At 35.6% G+C, this 21,101-nt stretch overlaps 2 protein-coding genes and 1 long non-coding RNA gene across 5 annotated transcripts; all 3 read right to left on the bottom strand.

The window, feature by feature from the left end:
• Window positions 1–831: 831 nt before the first annotated feature.
• On the bottom strand, window positions 832–9,278 carry vtcn1 (V-set domain containing T cell activation inhibitor 1). 2 transcript variants are annotated; one of them, XM_088083552.1, is made up of 5 exons: window positions 9,147–9,278; window positions 5,748–5,812; window positions 4,326–4,679; window positions 2,860–3,111; window positions 832–1,427 (listed from the first exon to the last, which is right to left on the bottom strand). In XM_088083552.1, the coding sequence occupies exons 2-5, from the start codon at window positions 5,809–5,811 to the stop codon at window positions 1,315–1,317; spliced, it is 783 nt and encodes a 260-aa protein (XP_087939678.1). In that variant the 5' UTR covers window position 5,812; window positions 9,147–9,278; the 3' UTR covers window positions 832–1,314. The 2 variants fall into 2 exon arrangements, with proteins under 2 accessions (XP_087939678.1, XP_042337676.1); XM_042481742.2 differs by lacking the exon at window positions 9,147–9,278 and adding an exon at window positions 6,894–7,104.
• A 967-nt stretch (window positions 9,279–10,245) lies between these two features.
• On the bottom strand, window positions 10,246–11,135 carry LOC148188571 (uncharacterized). The gene is made up of 2 exons (XR_015777709.1): window positions 11,006–11,135; window positions 10,246–10,874 (listed from the first exon to the last, which is right to left on the bottom strand). It is a non-coding gene; the product is annotated as an uncharacterized LOC148188571 (long non-coding RNA).
• A 3,583-nt stretch (window positions 11,136–14,718) lies between these two features.
• Window positions 14,719–21,099, bottom strand: LOC121964765 (CD209 antigen-like protein C). Of its 2 annotated transcripts, XM_088083549.1 has the most exons (7): window positions 20,602–21,099; window positions 20,428–20,529; window positions 19,523–19,684; window positions 18,625–18,762; window positions 17,210–17,352; window positions 15,447–15,550; window positions 14,719–14,975 (listed from the first exon to the last, which is right to left on the bottom strand). In XM_088083549.1, exons 1-7 carry the CDS (start codon window positions 20,669–20,671, stop codon window positions 14,831–14,833), a joined length of 864 nt encoding a protein of 287 aa, XP_087939675.1. In that variant the 5' UTR covers window positions 20,672–21,099; the 3' UTR covers window positions 14,719–14,830. The 2 variants fall into 2 exon arrangements, with proteins under 2 accessions (XP_087939675.1, XP_087939676.1); XM_088083550.1 differs by lacking the exon at window positions 18,625–18,762 and having other exon boundaries at window positions 20,602–21,094.
• Between the last annotated feature and the right edge of the window lie 2 nt (window positions 21,100–21,101).

Here is a 21,101-nt window from a genome sequence, read left to right as displayed (position 1 = left end):
GATGGATGTGCAGATTTTTGTTGTGATAATTACATGATTACAGTGTAATGTATTTTTGTTTACAATACAAACGCAGGTCGACTGGCAAGAATGCTCAGATTTTTTAAAATTATTATTATTAAATATATATATATATATATATATATATATATATATATATTTCCTTATTTAATAGTGAGTTCAAGTTCAGCTTTTGCGAATACATTTTAAAAATTAAAACAAAACTATTCACATCACTACCTTAGTGGTTATTCATAAATTAAGTTCTTTTTAAAGTTTTTTTTTATGCTGCATTGTCCTCTTTATATGGATGTCAGACGCTGCCAAAATAAAGAACAAATAAATGAATGTCTCAACAAATAGATAAATTAATATGCCATTAAATGTACCAAAGATAGTATTAAATTTATAAGTATAAAACAAAAATATAGGCATTAATTGATAAAAAATGTAACATTGATATTTCTGTTTTAATTTGTTTTTAAAAATGTATCTATCATTGTATTAATTCCCCTCTTTACTGTACTTGTCCTATTTTATATATATTTTTTGTATTTATTTATTTATATCAACTTTTAAATGTGTTTATATGTTTATTTAGTTCTGTTTTATTTTCCTTTCTGTTTACTTCCATTATTTCCCAAAACTATTTATTTATTTATACATTTGGAGAATGCTTGCTCACCTTGCTAATATACATTTACTTTCCTGTTTAGTTTTTCCTTATTTTATTTTAACATATTTTTTAATCATTGACTTATTTTTTAATTAATTTGAAATGTATTATTGACATACCAAACTTTGAAAGAAATCAACCAGTTTCAAAAGAAGTAAAATACATGGTATTTATTTATTAACGCCATAACAAAAAAATGATAGGGTACCAATTTGACAAGATACACCCTTCCTATGGGACTCAGTCATATTGTATGCTGAAACATAATACAGAGTTTAATTTCTTCCAATTATTTTTTCTTATTTTCTGCATTTTAACGACATGAATGATTTACTCTACTCTATCTATTACTTTATTGTAGACTTATAAAAAACTCAAACTAATAGGAATTTAGAAATGTCTCTTACAAATAATCTAGATGGAGCCTAAACTTAAAACATGACACATACATCTGTGAAATGAAATGCTGATTGAGAATATTCTGTTACACGGTAACAACATCCATTATAATAAATTAAACACCAAATAACATAATTTTCAGAAATTACTGTTTTTTTGCACTTTGAATCGTTGCTTATGTCAAATTCGGTCACTGAATGCAACGCAAGCACACACAAAAGTGAAATTATTATTCTTAATTAGGTCAGATAACAGATGCAGAGGACAGCGGTCATAATGCTCAGGTAAGTGGATGCCAGCAGGGATGGGGCAGCACTGTAGGTGAAGTATGTGTTCTTCAAAACACCTGAGTCTGGAAATATGGAGGGAGATTCAAATGTAATACAACACGTTTAGTTTTTAAAAAAAAAAACATATTTTGTGGTCCTTCATTTAAATTTTTGTCTGGGTTTTTGTTTGTTATGTTTTGATCTTGTTGTGCCCTATGACAAAAAAACAATCTTGTGTTTCTTTTTTGTATCAGCGAAATTATATTCATATTTTGTGTTAAAATATCTGCCAGATGACAATTGAATTAAAGGAGCATTCCACCAAAATTGAGTCGCAGGAGTTGAGGGACTTTTCAGAGACACATTATTAAAAGAACGGTCAGTGGAATCAGATCAGCAGAGGCCAAGAGCCTTTGTTTTTGTGACTGTTGCAGCCTGAAAAGCCTGACCTTACCAAGGCTTTTTTAAAAAATTGGAATGCAAGCTGCAATATTTTAAGGCCTTTTTGTTTGCAATGAAATTGCAGAAGTGAGTGAAAAAAACAAAAATAGTTCTGGAGCTGCCTTAGACTCTGCGCCTAATTCTGAATATGCAACGCTTTAAACAGGAAAACTTGCGGTGAAGTCGTGGTGATTGGACAAAATTGCAAGATTGTGCAGAATTCAAAGAGGTTCGCTGAATTTGTGTTAATTGTTGCAATTGCAACATCACAAAATCCAGGAGGAACTGACTAATGTGGCACGCAGAGGACTTTTAGTCCCAGTAGTTCCACTATAAAAGCTACACATCAGTGAAACACTCTGCCTGATTATGTGAGGAGCTGCAGCTCTATCAGGACTTTCAAAACCACCTTGAAAAGACGTTAAAAGCCGTTCAGCTCTGTACTCACTGACCTTGAACTCTGCACTTTAAAATGTCTTTTTTAATTTGACAAGCATTCACCTGTGATGTGCTGTTGTGGGTAGTATTTTACACTGTGTTTTGTAAGTGATGAGCTTTTTTGTGTAGTGTTGTGTTGTTGTGTCTCTCTTGTGTCCTGCTTTGTATCACTTTATATCATGTGCTATTGTGTGTATTATTTGTTTTGTTTTTCCTCTTTGTTCTGACCTGCCGAGGGAATGCGGATGCGAATTAGCGCTAAGATATAATCTGGTACGGTGCATCTAACGGTGACATTTATGTTTTTTAAACTGTACATAAATAAATGAAGAACATATTCTGCATTTTCCAAAATGCAACTCAACCGAGTCTTTTCTTACACCCTCCTTGCCTGATGAATGCACACGTCTTTAAACCTGCACACTCCAGTTTATAACAAAGGCTTTGTGTCAAAAATTTGAGGACCTAATCTGAGATAATAAACTAAAAAAAAATCTAGACATTGTGGTTATTTAGTCAGACTTTAGAAAGCTCCTGCACGGCCACAGAAGACATCATACATGTGTAAAATCAGTAGATGTAAGTATCTACCAATAGACATCCCTGTGAAAATGTTCATTAACTAAACAAAATTACCTGTTACAGTTGCCCTTGAGACGGAGGTCACCAGTTTATTTCCAATCCTGCAGGTGTAGGTGTCGCTGATGTTGACCGACGGCAGCGTGCTGACCACACTGAAAATCCCTGCAGAGTTTTGTGTGAAGCTCGAGCTTCCCACCAGGAAGTCTCCATCATAGTTCGTCCACGTCACGTTTGGTTTAGGGAGCCACCTGTTTGCTTGAGCAGTCAGGACGCCGTCAGAGAATTTAAACGTTGGTGCTGAAAAGGCTGAAAATAAAAACATGAATTCATGTTTTAACGTTAAGTCAGGCAATGGCTTAGTGGTCACACTGCATTTTGAAACTTTTTAAATTGGCTGTAAAGTCCCAAAAAAGAAAATAAATTAAATGCAAGGTGTAACAATAGGAGAGTATGTAGAAAAATGACTAAAGTATCAAAAATAAGATAAAATGAATAAATAAATAAATATGGGAATAGATAAATAAACTATTAAAACTTTTTGTTTTACAACTTTTCAAATCAATCAAGGTTCTAAAGTCCCAAAAAACAAAATAAATCCAGTACCTAGTGTAACAATAGAAGAGAGTGGGGAATATAAAATAGACATAATTATCAATAAACAAATAATTTAAAAAATAGTTTGAATAAATACAGCAATAAAATAAATCCGGTAATACATAAATGTATAAATAAATACAGAAATTAATAAATAAATCCAGTAATACATAAATTAAGGAATAAATTATGAAATACATGTTGAAATAAATAGAGAAATCTGTAAATAACTAAATAAAAATTGATAATCAAACAGGATATAAGGAAATAAATATCTTAAATTATTTCTACATTTGTACAACTACATCTATTTATTTCTGTGTTTGTAATTGAATGAGGCAGGAGTTCATAACCTCTGCATTTTTTTCTCTATGTATTTATGCGTGTATTTATTTCAGCATTATTTTGAAAATGTATTGATGTCCATATCTATTTATTAATAATTATGTAATTTTTTGTCCTCCATATAGGAGAATAGTGGTGAAAGTGGTGTACAAATATCCTCATTAATCCCTGAGTTAGCATTTATAAGCATTATAAAAACATCTAAAAAACGGTATAAAATAAACTATGTTTTAGTTGTACGCAGATCTGACGATAATTTTATTAAAGTACAGTTTTTGTCAACAATCATAAATCCTCCTGTGGACACCTATAAGTAAATACTAGTGATTAAATAGATAAGTAATGACATTAACCTGAAGTTAAACAATGTCATAATGATATAAATTATATAGGATAAGACATTTTTGTTAAGAAATACTGTTTATATCAAGAATGTGCTATAAACTGTGTCTCATATGATTATCAAATTATGCCTATAAATGCTGAATATGTGGATTTACAGTGACGTGTTTCCAGAGTTCTCAGAGAGATTCATTTTCAAAGTAAACACAGAGTGAAACTGGACAGACGAGTCATCCTACCTGCTGTCCTGAGGTGAATGTCGACCTTCCCTCCTCCGCCGGAGGAGCTGATGCTGCAGGTGTACTGCCCGTCGTCACGACTCGTCACGCTCCTCAGCAGCAGGGAGGCGTTGCCCTTGAGCAAAGCGTCAGGGAAGAGCTGGGTTCTCTCTTTAAACTGTGAGTTCTGGTCCGTAAGCTCTGGAGCTCCGTTTGCGTACTGGTAAACCAGCCCCGTCAGGTCCTGTTTCTCCCAGGTGACTTTCACCTCTCTGAGGTTGTTCTCTGCTGTGTTGAGATAGCAGCTGAGAAGCTTATCGTCGCCGAGGTTTGCGATGGGGAACATGCTGCTGCTCCTCACCTCCGACAAGTTGCCTGTGGGACAAGGACACGGGGCAGACTCATAATGGGGAACGTATCATGATAATTAGCCTTAACATATGTTTTTTTTTAGCCCAGCTGGGACATTATCTCCATGAAAGAACTATTTTCTTTCTACCAAGCCACACCTGCGAACTGTATCATTGCGCAGAAGGAAACGTGCATCTACTCATGATGCCGTTTTTGTTTTAATTTTATCCTATCCTAAATCCTCTCTGTTCATGTATTACCCTCTGTGTGGAGAAGCAACATTTTGTTACCAAGCAGCACATACCTGGAATAACCTTCCAGATAATGTCAGACAAGCCCCGACTCTGATCACTTTAAATATGCTGCCTACCCCACCCAATAATGACAACAAATTCATTTTAAAACTCAATTTCAAGTTATTTTAAATAATCTTTTTTTTTTTTTTTTTTTATCTTTGCACCTCTTGTCTGCACTGATATGTTATATGATATGATTTTTATTTTTAATTGTAAATCATTTAATAATTAATTTGAGTTAAAAAAATCTCTCTTTTCTTTACTCCTTTCATATGTTTGATGTCTTATTAATCTGTTAAGCATTTCACGTTTTATGAAATTTGTTATACCAATAAAGCTGCCTTGCATTGCCTACATGCATGCCTCCTTCTGCATATTGATGCAGTTGGTGGGTGTATTTCGGTCGAAAGAAAATAGTTCCTACATGAAACTGCTATCTTGAGTAACTGTATCACTATTTCTGGACAGAGACATTGCTGTTAAGTTTTTCAGATTAATTTTTTGGCACTTTGAGCACCACAAGCTGAGTGCCATCTAGTTCCATTATATTGGAGAGAAAGCAGTCTCACACCAAAACAATCTAGATTGATAAACAGCACCACAGGTAAGAGGAAAAAATATGCCTTTTTGATTTTAGGATGAACTGTCCCTTTAAGAACTTGCTGTGTTCGTGTCAATAACAAGAATTAGCTGCTTTTTATTTTAAACAAACACATGTGCTGAACACACCCATGTCTCCCCCCTCAGGCCTAACAGAGCTGTCACTATGGATAACAGGATCTCACAAGGATCTTACCTGAGAAGGACAAGGCTAAGATGAGGATGATGATGGCCGAGAATAAGATGATGAGGGTAATCATGCTGCACACAAAGAGAAACACAAAAACAGGAGAGAGTGAGGACACAAACGCACTATATGCCTGGGCTGAACTTGCAGATTAACTTCACAGAAAGCTGTAGAAATCTGTAGAAACCCAGGAGTAAAGAAGTATGCATTAACTTTGCCGAGTAAAACAACACAACAATAACATTTTCCTTTGGAAGTAAAAGTTTTGCATTGAAAAATGTACTTAAAGCATCACGGGTAAATGTACTCTTTCTGCAATGCCAATGATTTTACATTATGAGCAATATATTATAGGCCTAATATATGACATTATCATTAGATTTTTATATAACGTTTGGTCATTTAGTCCTAATCTCGGGGATGTGCCCCCTGCAAAGAATCACAAAATAAATCTGTTAGGCCATGAGAAGAGCTGCAACAATTAATTGATTAATTGTTAACTATTAAGACAATCACCAAAAAATATGATAACTGATTAATCATTTTAAGTAATTTTTTAAAGAAGAAAGTTTAAATTCTCTGATTTCAACTTCTTAAATGTGAATATTTTTGGGTTTCTTTAGTCCTCAATGACAGCAAACTTGATATCTTTAGATTGTGGACAAAACATTTCAGGACACTGATCAATATTTCACACCATTTTCTGACATTTTATTTATCAAACAACTAATGAATTAATCGGGAAATTAATCAACAGATAAGTCAACATTGAAAATAAGTGTTACTTTCAGCACTAGATGTAAAGTGACTCATTGTAGGCGACTAATAAAAATGTTCTGCTAGAGAACTTTGTATTGTTATTTTTGGCTTTTACTTTAATCTTTGCTTTTTCCGTGAAATATTGGATTTTTTTCAGGCTTAACTGTCTTATAAGCCAAAAGAGGAAATGTCTCTTCGTTGAAACCGCTAACAAATCTGAAATGTGACACCTCTTATAGTGTTACATCACCGGCTATACATTTAATAATGCATTTTATTGTATGATCTTAAATCTGAAAACAACCAGTAGCTACAGCTCCACCACTTTAGACACCAAGATATTCTCAGAATTGAATCACCATCTGCAGAAAACACACTCAAACTTTATAGCCACACCTGCCAAAGATGATCTGCCCAAGGGAAGCCATGTCTGTCGATGAAACCTCTTGAGAAGAACAAACGATTTGATCCTGTTGCTTAAGTCAAAGGTCCAGTCATAACATTCCTCCTAAATATCCACCATTGATCAAAAATTAACCCACGCACACACTCTCCTGCCAAAAAGACTTCTTCTTCTTCCACAGAGACTGTCTGCTGTGTTGCCTGTTTGGCCTCCTGAACAGCACTTTAAACACAACACCATGAGTAAATATTACCTTTAAGGCGTGTGCTTCGTACATGTTGACGAGGTGTCACAGTAGCTCATTTATCTTATCAAAATAAAGGTCCGATATACTAATTAACAAAAGAAACTGTCTCTAATTTAGTATTTATTTCCCACAGTGACATTTGTATGACACTGAAAATTTACTGTAACTGCAAAATGGGTGAGGTTATTTTATAGCACTCCTGCTGGCTGTGATTATGTGAAGATAATCAGTTCACGTAATGGTAAAAGAATGACAAGTACCCTGAGTTTCCTCCAACAATTTACCCAAGGTGGAGTAAAATTCAATGTGTCATGCTGGAAAAGCCATAGAGACGGCAGAAACAGACAACTAAATGCATCACTGGAAACCAAAATAAAGAAATTCATTTTTTACCTTCTTTTGTGGAAAACGTCCCACCACATAGCAACAGTATATCTCATGGCATAAGAAAATAAAAACACAGAAAGTACTGTGGTACTTGTACCATTATTTGGGGACCACTGAACTACATAAAATATGTAGCTAAAAACAACAAAAATCATTGGTCATTTATTTTCTTTATCTGTGGCTAACTGAACACCGAGAGGCCCCAAATCTGGTACTTCAAATAAGGGCCATTAACTGTAACAACCGTTATTGTTAGGTCCCCATTAATTGAACTATTTATTTCATAGTCATAGGAGATGAAAAAAAATCTAAGCAAAACTAAAATCATCAAAACACTGGTACTGTACCAAGAAGCAGACAAGGTCAACACGCATGAGGGCACATTTAAAAATGGGGAAAAAACCCTCCAAGGACCACTGAAAAAATCCTGACAACCATCAGGCCTGCATGTGATTGATGTTATGCTCTATGCACATGCACATTTACATCATGTGAAATATGAAGTGACATTTATTTTAGTTCCCTTATTCGTAGCAGACCCACAGCTAATTTCCTGTAAAGACACAGAAGTGGGATGTGACATCTACAACTACATAAACCATTTCATCACCTTCTTATCGAGATCTGTTACTTTCGTAAAGTAGAAATACAACAGTGTAAAAGTATGTAAAACCTGCATTCAAATGTATTAGCATCAAAATATACTCAAAGTAGCAAAAGTTCAAGTACTCATTATGCAGAATGGCCCATCCCAAAAATAATGTACTTTATATTATTGGATTCTTTTCGTTGATAGACCGATGCATATCGCTATTTAACCCTTTGAAACCTCCACAAGCTGGTTTGATCTCTTGGCAAGAAAGCAATGAGCAACTTAAGAAGAAATGACCCAGAAATTAGCAAAACATACAAGACAATTACCTGAAAAACACTGACACACACACACACACACACACACACACACACACACACCCACACACACACACACACACACACACACACACACACACAGCTCTACCAATTTTATTCTACAGACAGTGTAGGCTGTTGTTTTGTGCATCATTGTCCTGCACATGGTAAAGTTATAACAAAAAAAAAAATAAGTTGACTTAAGGGAGGATCTTCCCCCTTCTTACCTTAATATATTAGCTGATGTAATACTACTACTACTACTACTAATAATAATAATAATTATGAGAATTATTAGTTTGTTTATGTGCTTCACAACCTGAGATTGGTGATGGCAGAAATAAGGGAATGAAGGCTCGGATATGTGCTACTCAGTTTCGTAGTGACTGTACTGTGCTGACCCTTAAATAACTGTGAAGAAGAATCTGAATTACTAAAATAAAGAAATGGAATTATTAAATATTAGTTTATTTATTATTTTGAATTAATAATCTGAATCTGCAGACTAAGTTGTGAATAAAGCCATCAGGAAAAATGCAGCATCAAAATGTGCAATTTTTGCACCCAACAAATTGTGAGGTAGCAAAAAGACAAAATACTTAAGTACAAGTAGCTGATGAGTATCGCTCTGATTTTTATGCACAATAAAAAGCATCTGGGAAAATCCTTCCTCGCTTAATTGAGAAGTGAAAGCATACGGTACCGTCATTTTGAAACTTCTGGCGGCTGGTACGCTGTGGTTAACCACGGTGTCATCCAGATTTAAGGGATGTTCATCTGGTTAAAAGCTTTGACTCAGCCGGTGGAGGAGAGAGCATCACCTGCTGTGGAACAAGACAAAGAAAAAGAAGATAATTCAAATGGAGCAGAATATTTAACACTTAAACCATTATTCTTCAGCCAGCATGACTCACCTCGGTCATGATGTTCCTCAAAAACTTTTTGAACTAATAACTAATGCTGTGAGTACGTTCCTGCTAATAGTCCTCTTCTACATCCTGCAGTACCTGTTTGACATGAATTTTGTGTGCTCGTGCATGTCAGGCTTTCATGCAAATGGTTTACTGTATCTGTTGATCCCTCCTGGGATCCTCACCTGGATTGTCGAAATCATCGAGTCCTTCCACAGAAGAAGGATGTTTTCCAGATGGCAAAGTCTTTGCCAAAATGATGCCTGCCTCAGTTTTGGGAGGTGGCTGATCAGCTATGTCTGTCTGGCTGCTGTTTGGATAGCCACTGTTCTGTTTGATGGAGACTGGTACTATTGCGTGGCGACAAACCTTCATCCCAATCAGACAGGAGTTCCTTGCAAAGACCAACAAAAGCTGAGCAACAAGGAAAACCTCATCAAAGCTGCTTATAAGTCTACATCACTTGTAAGTAACACCACACAGAAATCAAATATGTTAAATTAATGCTTTAACACCTAGGTTGTCATCAGTTTTCTTGTGCTGCGTACAGATGCTTTTCAAGAGCATTTAATCATATAAAACCTAAGACAATATCATTTGCTGAATTACAAAAAACAAAGACAACCTAAAAATTAGCAAGAAACAAACAAAACAGACAAGAAATTTAGCTGGAAATTCAAAAAAAAAAAAAAGGAAGGAATGACAAGGGGGAAAATTACCTAAAACAAAAATGCTGTAACATATTTAAAATATGTAATTATGATTGTTTTATATATATTTTCTGGAATGTTTCCATCTGCTTTTTAAAAATAATATTCTACTAATGTCTAGCAATTTTTTTGAAAATTTGCCAGGTTCCTCAATGTCTTTTTTTTTTTTTTTTTTAAAAAAAAAAGACAGGTTGCTTGGGGTCCAAAGGCTTGAGAAATGCATCTCAATACTGCACAAGAAAAGAAAAAAGGTTTTAAAGTGGAGTAACTTAGTTTGATTTCTTTTGATAGCATGGGAATAAATATAATAAGCAACTTGGCAAGAAATGCCCCGTAAATTGCAAAAAATAAAAAAATAAATCTAAATTAACATTAAAATTGAATAAAATAATTAAAATAAAATAAAGCGGTCTTGGGTTCAATTCCAGCCTCGGCCCTTTGCTGCTTGTGTCACCCCCTCTCTCCCCCTTTCAAGCTTAAAATTGTCCTATTAAATAAAGGCAATAAAAAGCCCCCAAAAATAATATTAAAAAAAGAAAAAAAGATGACACATTAATGACCTGAAACTTAGTTGTAGTGTATTAATAAAGAAAAACGTATATTTACAGTTCTTATAATAAATAAATATTACATAAAACCAAAATCCAATGGCATAAACATTTTTTTCTTGATTGGGATGATAATCCCTCTTTTTCAGGAGATTGGCTTCGGTGTAATAGGTTGTCTCATCCTGGTTTGGATCATTGCTGCCTGTTGTAGAAGAAAGGCGAGATGGTGCTGGTCCCAGCTGGAGCGGAGGAGCTCTCCTTACTACGAGACAGTTTATAAAGAACTTCTGGCTCAGCAAGTGAGATGCCATTTGCACGATGAGCTCACAAAATTAGCAACAAAAAGAGCAAAAGAAATCTGTACGCCACACCTTCAAGCTATTGGAAACTCACATGACGGTAGAGACGCAGTTTCAGAGGCCTGGCGGACAATTTCAGCCTCAGATTTCCACTTGAAGGAACCTGAGAGACAAGAGGATTTAATAGAGATATTTTTCAGGATAGATGACTCTGCTGAGCAGCAACATTCATGAGCTGTCTTTAAGTGGTTTGATGACATAATTATACATGATTTTCCTTATTATAAAAAATGATCAGTGTTAGTAAATTAATTTAAATCTCACACATTTTCTCACAGATCTACCTCAAACTGCTATAAAAAGACAAGTCATTGCAGTTTTTTTTATTATTATTGTTCCATGATGTTGTTATGATATGGGCATAGTCCTCTTCCCCAAGATGTTCATGTCCACCATCCTGATGTTTCTGCCAGTACCTAACAGGTCAACGAAAAGACAATAATGCCACCATTAACACTTTGAAACCTGCACTGACTTCACTTTTTTGTGCTGTTTTCAGGCACCTTACAGGAATATTTAAACCTTTGAACCTTGCAGTGGCTTGGTAAGAAATATTCCACAAACTTTGGATATTTTGATTTTTTATTTTAAAAAGCTAAGGGAGATTTTTAGGAAAAAAACATGGGGAAACTATATTTCTAATTGTTATAATCATGTATTTAAAAGTATGTTTTTTTTAAATTATTTTTATTGTTATTGTAATTTTTAAGCACATTTTCCAGGTCATTTTTTTGTTTCATTTTTTTTCACAAATGTCTTTTTTCTTCTTTATTGCTCATTGCCTTCTGCCCATGTTTCTGAAAGAAAACATGGGAAGAAGACAATAAGCAACCATGCATGTCACAGGACTTGAAGCTGTAATTTGTAACAATTATAAAAATAACTTTTTTGTCATGCCAAGACCATCTGTGGAAAAAAAATCCACTGCCTCCTTATAGTGCTTCTATACCGAAAGTAAATAAAACAACCCATCAGAGCTGAGGAGTCTCAAACACAGCTGTCAAACACATCAATCATTTCTCATGAGCTGCAGTTAAAATGAGAATGTTTGTGACCCTGCAGCCATGTTAGACACAATAGAGACAAAACGAGGTACCGCCAACTGGCCTAATTTAGATCATTAATGCAAAATATACATAAACTAGTATGTTCTAATGTGTTATCATAGATTAGGCTGCCCAGCAATATGTAAAGTAATTAGTCCAAAATTCACCAGCAGCAACAATAATATGAATAATTATAACCCAATAACATAATAACAGAGCTAGTTTTAAATAATGGACTTCTACTAACAGTGTTTTTACAGTTTAGTACTCCTATTTTCACTCGAGTAATTATATATATTAGATTGTATATCTGAGGTTGTCAGTGGATCACTGCCTCCTGCCTGCAGATGGCAGACAGAGGCCTGATGAAAAGGGCCATTGCACCATCTGTTGGTGATTCTGGGTAAAACACATTTCACCAAAGTGCCACAGTTGTTTGATTGCATCATATACTGTATATATTATGTAAATTCCAAACCAATCCGAGCATGAGTTTATAAGGGGTGGAGTTGGAGAGCAAAAACTGTTGTTTTTTTTTTTTTTGCATATTTCTTCCCTACTGCTGTCCTTATCTTAAACAATACTCCTACAACAATACTTACTTTAAATTCAGTATCATGTTTATGTTAACTGTTTTGCACCAAAACACCAAGTCAGATTCCTTGTATATGTAAATAAACTGGGCAATAAAAACAGGATTCTAATTCTGATAATATATGAAAATATATTGTATCAAGATGTTGAATGTAAACAGTGCAAACTAAACTTTGCTCATCCATTAAATAACAATGGAGATAAATGGTTTCGGTATAAAAAAACACTGCTGGTTATTCAGGTTTTAATCACAAGGCTTGATTCAACCTTTTTGTCAGGTTTTTGCTTTGCTCTCGCACGCTCAGTATTGCTATATTTCATATGTGCTGAACACTTAGAAATGAAATTACAAAGCTGCTTTATTTCAGACAAACAAAAAAGAAAAAAAGACCAAAATTATTTAAGAATGCACAACTTTGGGGCACCTGGTGGCTCAGTGGATAGAGCGGCGTCCCATATACAGAGGCTGTATCCTCGCTGCAGTGGCTGCAGGTTCGATTCCGGCCTTGGCCCTTTGCTGCATGTCACCCTCTCTTGCTCCCCCTTTCATGCTCAAACTGTCCTGTCCATTAAAAGCAATAAAAGCCAAAAAAATCATCTTAAAAAAAAAAGAATGCATGATTTAGGCAATAAGAGCATAAAGGCAGGACAAAGTCTACAAAAGACAATCAGATGAGATGAAAATGATTTAGCGTTACAGTGGACACAGAGGCCAGCCAGCAGGAAAACACTGAGCAGCGTCGGACAGAACGACAGCTTCTCTCTGAACACAAGTGAAGATGCCACAACGGGGAGACCAACAGACGATATACAGATCTTACCTGTGGAATTTGTTTTGGGGCCAACAGACTTGCCATATGCAACACTGACAGCTTTCCTCCATCGCTCATAAAGTGGCCAACTTTTAACCTTCAGTGTCAGCTCTGCAGCACAGAACTGCACTACATATGAATGATCAAAGACTTGTTAGTTTCATTTTCTCAACTTCTGACCTTCTGAGGAAGTCACAAGTCACTGAGGTGTTAACATCAGCTTACTATTACAATCCTCTGCCGCATTATTATGAGCCACATCCTATCACAATGACAGAGGGTCTATCTATGTGTCATGGCAGGCAGTTTAGGACATTATTCATGAGATATTTTAACACAAAATGGACTATAAAGAACTGATTGTTTTACACTGTCACAAATGTTCCTATGAAATTATGGTAAATCACTGGCAGCTGTAGTTGCTAGCATTCTGTCGTTATTTTAAAGAGTTATTTTAAAGAGTCACCATAAGTTACTTAAACAAAATAATACCGCTGATTTTATTACAGTATTCTGCAGTGGAATGTGAGGTTTACAGTGTAGTATTGGCTTAAATTTTTCTGTATTTTGTAAAAACTGTACATTACTTAGCAATTAAATATGTAAACACAACATCTGTTTTTGTAATTTATTCTGAAGGATTATGTAGTGCTTGAAAAAAAAAGCCTCTGTGTACTCTTGGGAAAGATGCACATGACACTGGTTAGAAATTGGTTAAGTTAATTGGGAGCTCAAGGTTAAAAGTATTAAAATGGCTATCAAAAGTTATGAATGATTATTAAAAATAATTAATTATATTAAATGATATTATTTGATTAATATAAAAATCATCTTGTAGGGAGTCAAAATCTCAAAAATGGAAATGATTACCAGTCACATAAAATATACTAAACTATTAACAAATACCAAATTTACCAAATCAAAGGTACCTTTATTTAAGTAAAGCAAGCAAAAGCAGCGGCACAGGGACCAGTTATGTTCGAATACTGGTTCAATGAGCAGAGTTTCACACACAGGTTAAGCTGCCATTTCTAATGAGCTGAGGAAATGTCAATTTACACAAATTAACAAATTAGTAATGTAATTATTGTATCGTAGAAAATGTAATAAAATGTGAATACTTCGATTTCTTCAAAATCAAACACTGAAAATACAGCACCTTATAACTGAAAAATGGACAGACACAAAAAATCGAGCTTTGAGATTCAAGGGGTATAAATTTTGCTTTTTTCAACGCAAATAAAATGCTTTTATACCATCCTTACCTTCACTATTGCACAATATGTGGGATTATGGTGTAAGTTTTTTTTGCTGCTGTTTTTATTGATGCTTGAATAACGGCAAAGATCCTATAGCTCACGTGTTAAAAGCATTGTCAAATTTATGATTTAAAAAAATGCACTGATGTTAGGCTGTTTTTTCACAGATCCACCGCATCGAGGTTTCGCATGACCGGTCATTCCATGTGGTGTCAGGTCTGATATGTGCACAGTCCTCTTCACCCCACCGTGCAGCTCCACCACCATTATCAGGCTGCTTTCTCTCCCAGTTCCTAACAGGTTAATGAACAAAGCGATCATGATACGATGAATCTCAGACATAAGCACAGCTCTTTGGTGGCACGCAGTAATCTCTAGGTTTTTTTTGTAATCAAATTTGTTATTTAGTTTTGAGTATAATAACAGTTAGTATAATAACAAATCGTATATAGTTAGCAGTACTCTGGAACTGACCTGTGATGTCATATAATTTTAAGTTAATTAATTGATTATTTTAAGAAAAAAAAAACTGATAATGGGCATCAAGTGTCTGCAGCAAAGCTTTCAAAGAAAAACATTGGTGACTCCAGGGGATCTGGGGGGAATTTTACCCCTGGAGAAATTTTTGGATAAGTTAATAGCTATTTTTAAAGCATTTTCAAACAAATATCTTTTAGTCATTCTATATTATGTACATTATCATTAACTGCTATTTTAGAGAAGTGAAGTGTTTGTGTCTTTGTTAAACCAAAGTGAGGACTTACGTAAAAGTCAGTGGAGTCCCATCTGTCCACTTCCAGGTCCCCTCCTCATCTCTGTCAGTCAAACCAATCCAAGCATTTGTCCTGGTGAACTCAACGACAAAAGTCTGTCCAACACAAAGAAACCAACATGATATTTTAGTTAAACTAATCAGGATTTAAAAAAAACCCAAATCTTTATGATTTAGCAGCCAGAGGCCAGACTACTGACTCAGATGCACTACATACCCTGATATTTTAAACTGTCTCCTTTATGGACTGTGTGTTTCCAATTTGGTAAAAGAAGCAGGAAACAACACATGATTGGCTTTGACGTCTCTCGCGCACCTGCGGCAGTCATCGGCGTAAATAGCCTATCGCTAAGCCCCGCCCTCGAACGCCACAGGCCAATCACAGTTTTTAATTTATTTTTTTATTTAACAAATTTCATATACAAACAATATGGCTCAAAATTCTTCGCAGTATTATAAAGGATAAGGTGCTTACAAATATAATAAACTAATATAAACAAGAAAGAAGGAAAGAAAATAACAATAATTATATTTATTTTAATATAATTATTGCTTGGACTTTTTTGTAAATCACATTCTTCAATAATGTAAACAAGTCTCAGTGCATTACATTGTTTCATAACTTTAAGGGCAGGCCAATCACATTTCGTGTAGCTAAACAATGCACTTGGACAGAAGAGCATCAGAAATGTTGATTTTCCTGCAGTTTTATTTACCCCTCTATGATCTTGCTTCCAGGTAACACACCCATTTGTCGCTGTTTAGACATTCACAATCAATTCTCAATTATTATGCAATATTTCTAACAAGAGTAAGAACCCCAAGGATTTTCTTGCAAGGCTCAGCTTCATCAATTATAGTACACTGTTGCTTACAGGTAACATACCCAAAAGTGGACACGGACACCAGCGGAGAATGAGAACATCTGGAGACTTTAAACATGCCTACCTAAAAAATACAGTATCAGTGTAAGTGGGCGCTGTATTGAGAATGATTTCTACTCAAAGTTTCGTTTTAGTTGGACCACTTGACAGCCGCTACTTCCTGACCCAAACAGCTGACAGGCGGCGGATGAAAAATGAAGTGCCAAATGGAAAAAGCTGCGTGATGGCGCGGTTAAGTACTCTAAACACAGCGTCCACTTAGGTATCGATTTTTTGGTAGGCCTTTTAGGCCGCCGGTGTCCGCTCCACTGTCATTATCCGCCGGTGTCTTCGCCAGTGTCTCCGAAAGTCCAGCTTTTTTTTTTTTTAAAGTGGCTAAAACACGTTTTTATATCACCCCCCGCGGGGTGCGCGCCCCGTGTGTTTCTGCAAACCGGGAGCGCGCCGACCAGCAGCTGTATAGACTGAACATAAGTATCTCATACAGCCTCACTTCAAAAACCCCACAACTATCATAATAATTAATGAGACACAAAAGACGCGCTACCACCCTTCATATTTTTGGGTGTGTGCTGCTTTCGTTACCATGGATACCTGTTTCACTTTCCAGCTTAGGCCTGCTCCATACTGTGCGTAAAAGTTACAACGTAAAATTGTTATTTTGTTTTTGTTTTCTTTTTTTATTTGATTTTTCCTTTCAAGCAAACAACGAGAAAACACGCGTCTTTTTTTCAATATTTGGCTTCTACAGAAAAACAAAAAAAACCCCCAAAATTCTCATTCGTTTTTATTTTGTTGTTTTTTAGTTTGCCAGTCAGAATTGAATAATTGAATGAACGATTGATACACGGACCGCACACACTCACAGTACCTGTTCCTCAGTACTGCCGATGACCACCAGATCTGCTCCTCTCTTCCTGCAGTCCTCTCTGCCCTTTTCCCAGGAACCAGACTGTTTGGAAAGAAGATAACAGGAACAACCAAACACCCTCCACCCTGCTGGACAAGTTTTCTCTGTAAGAAACAATTACAAAACAGACAGGAGTTCAGTGTCTAATAATACATTCATATATTAATTAACCTGAGCTTAAATTCTTTCAAAATCGTGGAAATAGAAAATGGTCAGCTTAACAAGAAATGGCCTAAAAATTAGCAGGATATTGTAAAATAAATAAATTAACTACAAGAAAATTATCTGAAAATAAGTAACAAAAAACCCCCAATATATATATATATATATATATATATATATATATATACACTAATGGCTACATATTGCATAGTTATATATAATATATACTTAAAAGAATTGAAAATGTAGTTTTCCAGACTTTTTTTAAATTTTTTTTTTTTAAATATTATGCAATACAGCACCCGCAGCAACTTCTCTGGTGATTTTCTTATCACCTTTTAATGTTTTTATTTTAATTTCATTTTTTTTTCCAGAATTTGCATTTCCCTCAAAGTGCTGTTCAAAATAAATGGAACCAAATTTCCCAAGTTTAAAGGTTTGTGAATGGCGTCTAAATACAGCACAAGAAAACTGACGTTGATCTAGCTCTTAAAGGGTTAAGAAAACATAAGTGAATCTGTCAGTTGCTTTCAATCTCACATCTCGCACACAGCAGTAAGTTGGGGGCCAAATGATGATGTGAAACTATTAGTGCTGCAGTGTCTCGCACTGAAGCTACAGAATACATAATAGTGACTATTGTCTTTTTATTTTTGGTTACATTCCAGTCATCTTGACCCTTTGAAAGCAAAGTTGGTAATATTTTTGTATTAATTTCCAATTAGTTTTTGTCAAGTTAGGCTGGTTTATTTTCCAAGATTAATTCCCGATGCTGCTTGTGTTTACCTAAGTAACCATTGTGTTTTATGAGTTTACAAGAAATTTACCTTCACTATCAAAATCAACAATTGAAACATGTTTAAGGCTTGTGGGGAGATTTTTTTAAATACACAAGTAACCGACTCATAACTATAAGGTGTCACAATTGTTGTGAAAGGTTCATGTGTGAACTCGGGCTTGCAGTTTCTAGAACCACACCCTGGGTTAACAACACCTACGCTGCCCGAACAAAATGTCACACCAATATGTTGTGAATTACAGCTTTTCTTGCTTTGACCACTCAAAACGTGTGCTGTGAGCAGGGTCGACACGTTCCGCATATATGACAGTTCAGAAACATTTTACAGAGCTTGGATTACAGATTATGATATGATCTAGTTTTATTTTCACCTCATTGCTCATGTAGATGAGATTGTTTTGTGCACCACACTTACTCAGCTTGTCTCGCTCTTTGGTCATTTCAGAGAGACGGACATTCAGCCGGTCTCTCTCTTCAGTCAGGGAAGACAACTGGTTGTAACTGGTCTGGAGACGCTCAGTCAGGTTGGTTTTGATAGAGGGGGGCTCTGCAGCTAAACGCCATATGGAGACATTGTCTAATAAACCCAGATACACTTTTATACAGGATCAGACCCCAAAAAGTTTGATACAGTATCCAATGGGGTGCATCACTGGGAGAAAATAAACGTCTGCAACTTCATGCTGTCTTTACAGGCTACGCCCGACTGGGCCCCATGCCCCCCAAGTAATTAAAATATTGAGAAAAAAAACCAAAAGACAGCTATTTTTGTCTGACCCCAAATATTTTGCATCTATTTCACTGTGCCCAATGAACAGTGTTCAGAAATGAAAATTATAACTCTTGGAAGGAGATTAAATTTGAAATACTCATGACTACAGGGTGTCACAAGTGTTAATAAACTTTCATATGCAAACCCAGGTTTGCAGTTTCTAAAATGACACTTCCGAATTAACAACACCTGCCCTCCTGTGAACGCATCATGTTTAACAGGATGTCAGCATTCAGACTACTTTTAAGATGGGTGAGAAATATTTGTCACATTTGGACAAAAGAAAATATAATGAATTAGCAAGACAAACTTGTATTAAAGACAGATTGAAACAATACTCTATAAATCAAGAATTAGGAGTTTTAGTTTTTCATTATGGTAAAGATGGTGGTAACCTATATGTCATGAATTACATGTAAATTTCTTATTATGACAAGTGAAAAAGTGTGAGCAGAGTCTAGATTAGACATATTTGATAACTCACCTGTTTATTGTAGATACATTTTGCAGAGCTGATATTACAGATTATCACAACACTTACTCAGCTTGTCTCGCTCTTTGGTCATTTTAGTGAGGCTGACATTCAGCCGGTCTCTCTCTTCAGTCAGGGAAGACGATTTGTTGTAACTGGCCTGGAGGCGCTCAGTCAGGTTGGCTTTGATAGAGGACAGCTCTGCAGCCGAACGCCGTGCGGAGTCATAGTCTTAAATAAAACAAGAGACACTTTGTGTTTTTACAGCATCTCAGAATCTGATGCCAAATAATTTGATAATTTGTTATAGTACTTATTTTTTGGATTTACTACAGTACAGTGAATATATGTCTTTTTGTTTTCTTTACAAAAGCAACTTTGTTATAAATTTACTGGGCAAGCTTGTATGTTGCTTCCTTGTCTAAAGCAGTGGTTCCCAAATGTCGTTGGTCCAAAAGTATGTCTGAATGGACCACAAGGGCGTAAAGGGTGAATGTGGCAACATTTTAAAGTACACACTTTATGTTGAAGAACAGTGAATTTCTGGCACAGGGCTTTTTTTAAATGCTGTTTCTGTTTATTCTTACAATATGTAATATTTCTTTGTGTTATGAGTTAAAGGGTTGTGTGCATTTTGTGAAAAAAAATTGAATATGTGGTAATTTTTCCAATGTGTGGACTTGAACTAATGACTAAGGAGAAATTTGGACACCGTGGATGGACCAGATGGAAATCATTGATCTATAGTATATCTAATGTGCCTTGTCTGCATGTCTGTATGCCCCTTATATCAAGTCTTGCCTTTAAAAGTCAATAAAAACTTGAAGAAAAATACAAAAGGCAGTTATTTTTCTGTGACATAAAATACATTTTGACATACATCCATGTCTTACAGAAACAGTTATTGCATTTTTTACAAGTCAAAATGTTTCCAAATTCTGCACAATGAAGAGTGGAACATGATTCAGACTCACAGTGGACACCGAGGCTGATGAGTCCAGCCAGCAGGGAAACGCTCAGCAGCCCCAGACAGAGAACAACAGCTCCATGAAATCTCCTTTCTGGGCTCCTGGGACCTGAACACACACAAGACCAGTTAGGGAGACCAGGTGATGGTCACACAAAAGATGGTGATCTACAGATCTTACCTGTTGTATTTATTGAAGGTCTGAGGCCAAAAGACTTGTCAGATACAACATTGGCATATATTTCCTCCATCTCTCATAAAGTGGCCAAGTTTTTACCTACAGGGTCAGCTCTGCAGCACAGACTGCACTGCATACAAATGATCAAAGATTTGTTGGTTTCAGCTTCTCAACTTTTTGACCTTCTGAGGAAGTCACAAGTCACAGAAGTGTTACATCAGCTTCTATGACAATGCTCTGCCACATTATTGTGAGTCACATCCTTTGGCATTTTTTTACGGGTGTCTGTTGTTTGCGTAATTTTATGTCTAATTTGTGTGTAAACTTCTTCAGTGGAGCTGTCTGAGGATAAAAAATGAATGCCAATGTAAACTGAAAATAAAGTTGTACCTTATCACATTGCATCGCACCTTATTGACCATATTGTATCAAATTGTATCTTTTGTATCGTATCGTATCGTATCGTATCGTATCGTATCGTATCGTACTGTATCGTATCGTAT

The sequence above is a fragment of the Plectropomus leopardus genome, chromosome 10, assembly GCF_026936395.1.
Source record: "Plectropomus leopardus strain MGB_pleo_1.0 chromosome 10, ASM2693639v1, whole genome shotgun sequence".
Taxonomy (NCBI): domain Eukaryota; kingdom Metazoa; phylum Chordata; class Actinopteri; order Perciformes; family Serranidae; genus Plectropomus; species Plectropomus leopardus.
This window is presented reverse-complemented; position numbering and strand designations above follow the sequence as displayed.

Bases quoted from the DNA above. Each gene is read 5' to 3' on its own strand.
- vtcn1 (XM_042481742.2), bottom strand. From the start codon at position 6,925: ATGGCTTCCCTTGGGCAGATCATCTTTGGCAG. The intron at 5,813-6,893 runs GTGTGGCTATAA...CTTTGTGTGCAG, and splicing joins GGGCAGATCATCTTTGGCAG to CATGATTACCCTCATCATCT. The intron at 4,680-5,747 runs GTAAGATCCTTG...CTTGTCCCACAG, and splicing joins CTTAGCCTTGTCCTTCTCAG to GCAACTTGTCGGAGGTGAGG.
- LOC121964765 (XM_088083549.1), bottom strand. From the start codon at position 20,671: ATGGAGGAAATATATGCCAATGTTGTATCTGACAAGTCTTTTGGCCTC. The intron at 20,530-20,601 runs GTAAGATCTGTA...GTGTGTGTTCAG, and splicing joins ACCTTCAATAAATACAACAG to GTCCCAGGAGCCCAGAAAGG. The intron at 19,685-20,427 runs GTGAGTCTGAAT...GTTTTATTTAAG, and splicing joins CATCAGCCTCGGTGTCCACT to ACTATGACTCCGCACGGCGT.